At 58.6% G+C, this 6114-nt stretch overlaps 1 protein-coding gene across 1 annotated transcript in view; it reads left to right on the top strand.

Annotated features, from left to right (window-relative positions):
- Positions 1–378: 378 nt before the first annotated feature.
- SLC16A2 (solute carrier family 16 member 2) overlaps positions 379–6114 on the top strand; it is a 46582-nt gene continuing 40846 nt past the window's right edge. Inside the window, exon 1 of the mRNA XM_085324248.1 lies at positions 379–433. Within this exon, the coding sequence (XP_085180374.1) occupies positions 394–433 (40 nt within the window). The 5' untranslated portion in view covers positions 379–393. The remainder of the gene's footprint in view (positions 434–6114) is intronic.

Below are 6114 nucleotides of genomic sequence, written 5' to 3'. Positions count from 1 at the left end.
TAGCCGCTTCGCAAGCGCTGAGCGCCCTGGCCGTCCTGCAAAGAGCCGTGCCGCCCGTTCGTGCTCCGGCCGGCTGGAAGGGGGCCGGTGCCCGGCTCTGTGGCCGCCGGCACGGCGGGCTCTCCCGGGCTCGGGGCTCCCCGGCTTGCTCTCGGCCCCGCTCTCGGCCAGGGGCTTTGCATCGGAGCGGGGTTTTGCTTCTGTTGGCGCTGGAGCGGGCGCCGGCCCGGAGCGAACAATAGCCGCCGCAGCGCCCGGCTATAATTATCCGGGTTTATTCCGTGTTTGCATCGGTCACGTTTTCACGCGTTTGATCTCCAGGCCCGCAGGATCCTCCGAGTTCAAATTCGGGGTCAGGCTTTGAAAACAAGCGCTCTCGCAGCGCCCCGTCGAATGCATAGGCGCCTTTGTTTAAAGGGATATACCGCGGAGGGTACGTAAACAACGAGCCCGTGACCAGCGCCGCGGCCCCGAGCAGCGTGAAGCCGGGGACAGGACTTTCGCACGGCACGCTCTGTGCTTTCGGGTTTGTTTTCTTTCGGGAGGGGAGGGTGGGTGGGGGGGGAATCATCGGGAGAAGCCACCGGCGCTGGAAGCGAAACGCCCGGGAGCGCGCTCGGCCGGAAAGCCGCGGCTCTGCTCCGCTGCGGAGGCGCCGCGTGACGTTGGAAAGTGGCCGCCCCGGGGGGGCGAACGGGCCGATTTCCCTCCGGTCGCGCGAGCGGCGCGGTCTCGGCGAGCCGGGGGCCGGGTCCTGGGCTCTGCCCCTCGGGCGAGGGATGCCCGCGGGGAAATTCCTCGCCGGCGGGACGCGAGGCAGCCCGCGGTTTTCCTCGCGCCCCCGCTGCCGGGGCGCTCGGTCCCTCTGCCTCCTGCCGCTGCGGCGGGCGAGCGCCGGGGGCTGAGCCCGGGCRCTTGGGGCCCGGCCGAAATCGGGTCCTGGGGCGGGCTGCGAGAGGCGACCTTTGCCCAAGGCGTTCGATTTGGGCCGGTTTTACCGCGGCCGCCGCCTGCGTGGGCCGGAACGGGTGGTTTCTGCGGGGAGCCTGGAAGTGCCAAGGGTGCCCAGAGCGCTGCCGTCCCCGTTGCCCGTCCCTCGCGGGCGGGCGAGCCTGAGGGGCTCCAAGGCAGCGTGGCACCCGCTCCGTCCCCGAGCCTGGGAGGGCTTCTCCTGAAGGTGGCACTGTGGATGTGCCCTCCTTACCCAGCTCGCCCGGAGGTGACGCTGGCCCCCGAGCCCCCGCCGGCGGCGGGAGCAGCAGCGCGCCCCGGCCRCGGAGCCCATCCCTTCTCCCGGGTGCTTTGACTGCGGCCCGGCACCACCCGGGTGGACCGGGACGTCCTCCTGGGACGCCCAAGGCCACCGAGGATGTCCTCGCCGCCTGTCCTCCTCCAAGCCTCTCTGCCCCGCTGTTCTGCCTGGTGCCCCGTTGTAACCAGCGGGTGATCCGTCTCCTATCCAAACAGGCTTTTTACATTTAATTTTTTCGTAGTTAACCCAAAGTCAATGAATGCCTCGGGGTAGGATTCAGTTATTGAAATACCCCTTCCTCTGGCGTTTCAGGTGCCGGAGGTGTCCTGAGTAGCCTTTGGGCAGGCTTGGGTCTGCCCTTGGTCGGTGTAGGTCTGCTAGCCCCGGGCTGGGTGCCCAGGGCGTGCAAAACAGCCCGCAGCTTTGCAGATATTAGTATGCAGGAGCTCTGTTTTAAGGGAGAATCTTATTCGTACACCCAGGTGGTGTTTTGAGGTGGTACTGGCGTTGTTGGAGGGTGACCTTCAAGGCTGGGGGGATCCCATCCGCCCGGGGCGAGAGCACCGTGCCAGCCCCGACGGGGTTTGCTTTGGAGCGCCTGCAGGCTGAGAGCAAGGCCGTGCCAAACGCACCGCTGTGAGCTTTTCTCCCATTTTCTCCTCAGCGAGGAAAAGCTTTGCAAACCCTTTCTGTATTTTCCCGTTGTTGAAATGGAGGGGAGGGAAAAAAAAAAAGCCCAACCCAACCGCGCAAAGGATGAATGCGGGATTAGCAGCACGGTCAGGCTGCGTACGCAATGCACCGTGCGGGGCTSGTGGAAAAGCAGCCGTCGCGGGGACGTTCATGCCGTTTTAAGGGGTTTTAGCTTTCTTTTAAGTGTCCTCCAGCCAGCGAAGGGGACGCTTCAGTCTGGGGCGTGTTTCCCAGCAAGCGTCGTACTGAGGTGGTGGCAGCTCCACTAACCTTGCTGTAGCAAGTGCAAAGTCATGTCTGGTGGGTCTCTCTGGCCCCGCTTCCCCGGGGATTGCGCAGTCATCCCTCACCCGTTTATTTTCTTTTTCAGTCACTGCTGTTGCGGCAAAACAAACAAAAGAGCTTTGCCGTGGTTTGAGCCCGTTTCGGCCTTTTCAGAAACTTCCAGACAACCAGGGAGAAAAAAAAATCAAAAGCTTATGGTTATTACACTTAATAAAGTGCAATTTTTGCTTTTTTGTCTGTTTCTTAGACTCTTCCCCTGCCCTTTCTCCCTTCCCCACTTGGGCAGCAAGATTTCTTCTGAAATTAATTGCTCAAGGTGTTTGGATGCCAAATTTAGGCTCCGTTGCCAAGGCTGTCCTCTCCTAGATTTTCAGTCCAGTTCAGCACAGCACTGTTTCTTTGCACCTCAAATCCCAGTGATACTGTGCTGGGTAAGGAGAGGTTGTGGTAGGATCTGAGGTTGGGATCTAAAACCATCGACTCTTTAGGCTCATAGATGCATTAGCAGAACCTCTCAAGCATCTATCTCAAGGAGCATTTTACAAAGTCAACGCCCAGAATCTTCCGGCTTGTTTTGTTGGTTAAGTATTCTTCAAAAATAACTTTGTTTCCTCTTTCAAAGGCATCCAGAGCTTTCAGTGCAGCTTTGAGAAGCTGAGCACAGCAGGGAATTCAACAGAAAGTGGAAGTGCCTTGTACCAAGAAACGAAGGAGCGGTTTCATTTTCCCTTCTCAGGGAATTCCAGAAATACGTCAAGTTAACACGAAGGAGCAGGACTTGGACACCAGGAGAGGCAGTGTAAATCAGAAATCTTTTACAACCGGCCTTTCTAAGAAAGGGTGTGATAAGRGAAGGGGACGCTGGAGATTGCATACCCCGACTGTCGGAAAGCAGGCCAAGCAATGCTACAGCATGGAACGAGCCGGGGCAGTTGAGTTGTAGGACCTTAAAATAGACCTGAACCATCTGGTTAGGTGAAACTCTCTACCTGGAAGGAGACAGCAGCCCTGCTGATCTCTGCGGCAGTCCCCTGGGAGGAGGAAAGCAATTCCAGTTGAGTGGGATGGTTCGTGCATGACTAGCGAGGGTGTTGCCTYGTACCCCTGCGGCTACCCTTGCTGCCCGCCTCCTCAGGGCAGCACTTCTGCTTGTGGCTGTCTCCCTCTCTCCTTATCGTGCATGTTGATTGATACAGTCGGTTGAGCTCTGCTGTGGGTTGTGGTACCTCCCATGGCCCAGGCGGAAGAGCGGTCCCAGGCTGGCTTGGCTGCGGGAGGACCCTGTCCTGCAGAGCCATGCTGGGCTGATAGAAGAGGCTCATCTTACTTGCTGGTGCATCTGGTACCATTGGGTGCTGTGTGCTGGGGGAGTAGGGCAAGCAGGAAGAGAAGCCATCTTCTCATCTCACGGAGAGACAGGTCTTGAGGGTTTTATAACTAACTAAGGGGTTTTCTTCAAGTTGGGTGGTGTGGCAGTGGCTGACGCTAGAGCAGCAAACCTCTGCATCAGGTTTTCTGAAGGCATTAATCTTCCCTGGTAGGGTTCAGTGAAGAGCTAGGTTTCCTCTGTACCCTGGTATTAGGAGCCAGAGCACTTTTGTCCCCAAAGAATCAGATTAAGGGCCATGAGCCCCAGAAGCCAGGGCACCAGAGATCTCACCCGCTCTGTCAGAGTGAAGCAAGGGCAGCATGAGCTTGCAGCGATGGTAGCACCTCCACTGCCCTTTACAGACCAAATCCTGGCTGAGTTCGGGTGTTTTCACCGGTGGGGAGGTTCAGCAGAAGTCTGAGTTGTTTTTTGGTTCAGACATGGTAAGAACAGTGGGCCTGGGAGCTCCAAACTGGAGATGTGTTGGGAGGCTGTAGTGGTTTGTGTCTCTTTCTGATGGGCACCTTCTCCTAGTGCTACAGTTACGGGTTGGAGACAGCCCTGCATAGAGCTGGGAGCCTGTAACACCAGCTCCCTGTAGGGTTTTCTAGGGAGCTGTCAGAAAGAGGAATAACCTGGATTTTGACCGTGCAGCTGKCTGTCCTTAGCTGTAGGCGTGAGCGTTCGGGAGCCGATCGGCATCGRCAGGGCTGAGCACCGTGCCATTTGGGTTAGCTCTGCAGCCCTATGTGCTTTGGAAAGTCCCTGAAGGAATGTCTGAAGTCTGTTTTCATAACCTGCAATGAGCAGGGGAGAATTAATGCTCGGGGCATGGGTGGCAGTAAACAAGCTATGATATTATAGTGTTAATGGGGAGCTAATCCCAGTGGGACCTGCTCGCTGGTAGCTGCTGTGTCGAGAGGAATTTGTTTTCTGGATTTGGAGCAAGTGCTTTCGGTTGGCACCATCTGAATATAGGGACCGGGTAACATTTTGCTTTTTCATTCTAGTGACTCTTTGGGATCTCTGCCAGAGCTAGGCTAAATTCATGTCAACAGCTAGATTGACAGTGCATCTGTGCAAAAGCCCAAGGACCTAAATAAGGTGCAGTCTAACGGGAGAGCTCAGCTGTGTGTGGAGGCAGCTTCTCCATCTCCACGACAGCATGGCTGAAAGCACTGGGGTTTGCGCCCTCCCCCGTAGCTGGGGGTTTGGCCCACTTTGGGCTGGCATCGGGGAGATCTAATTAACAGATCCCCTCGTTTTGTGAAGGGCTTCACCAAAATCCCTTGGTCTACTCTGATGGTCTCCCCATCACCTCTTGGGCCCAAGAAGTCCTCCAGCTTCTCATACAGGCCGAGCAGGCGCAGAGGAGGCTCTGCAGGTGTTTTTCRGACTGTAACCAAGACCACGGGATGTGGCCTGTCACCAAGACCGGTGCCTSTACTCGGCGCTGGAGGCCTCTCCCAGCCGCTGGTTTTCGTGGGGAGTCACTTCTCCCGTTTTTTTGTGCCCTGGAGATGGAGGCGAAGAAGRCCGTGTACCCTCCCGCGCTCTGTATGCTGATCATGCACATACAAAAATGCTGCACCCACTACAGCCCGGATTTTTTTTTTCTCTCTCCCTTCCTCGAAGGCTGGATCATTCCATCTTTCGGCAGAAGGAGACACTGTCTCTTGGCATTTAACCCTTGAGGAAAGTAGGGCCGCGTGTGCGGCGCGCAGGACGCGGCCGGCGTCCCCGCTGGGTTCRACGCCGGGCCGTTTCTCGCGCCGGCGGCGGCGTGCGCGTTCGGGCGGCTGGGGCCGCGCTGCGGGGAGCTTGGTTCACCCCGGGCTATTGCCGTTCATCCACCCCAAGACAGCTGGGGCGGTTGCAAAACCCGCATGACGTGTGCTCTGAACTGCTGCAACACGCTTTCATTTGTCCGCGGTTCGAACGTCTCCCAGGCACCTCGTACAACAGGTCCTGCCGGGTGCTGCGAGCCCGTTAAAGCCGCAGCGGTCCCGTTCCTGCGCGCCGGGCGGCCCCGCGGCGGGCCGCGACCGAAGCCGCCCGCCGCAGCGGGGCCCCTCTCGCGCCGCTCCTTAATCCGCCCGACCGCGCGCCCCGCGGGCCAGCCTCGGACGCGGCGGGCGTTGCAACCGCGTTTTGGATTAGCAGCCTTTTATTTTATTTTTTTTAACCCTCTTTTATTCACGGATCCCTAAAAATCACCCAGTGCGTGTACAAGCACCTTTAGGAGCCCACCAYGCATCGGTTGCTCCGTGCAGCATAGCAATTTTTCCGGGCCGCCTTTCTCGACTCCCTTTGGATCAGCCCGCAGCCGCCTGGGAGGAGGTCGCCGTGCCGATCCCAGGCTGCGGCTTCCCTCTGGGGAAGCGGGAGCGCCGGGCGAGCGTTGCGGGGTGCTGGTGCTGGTGCTGGTGCTGGTGGTGGTGGTGGTGGTGGTGGTGGGGCGGAAACGTGACCTGGGAGGCTGCAAGCCGCCGCTTGCCTCGCCGCGGGCGGCGCG

This window comes from Rhea americana, unplaced genomic scaffold, assembly GCF_003343005.1.
Source record: "Rhea americana isolate MKP2758 unplaced genomic scaffold, rheAme1 scaffold_90, whole genome shotgun sequence".
NCBI lineage: Eukaryota > Metazoa > Chordata > Aves > Rheiformes > Rheidae > Rhea > Rhea americana.
This window is presented reverse-complemented; position numbering and strand designations above follow the sequence as displayed.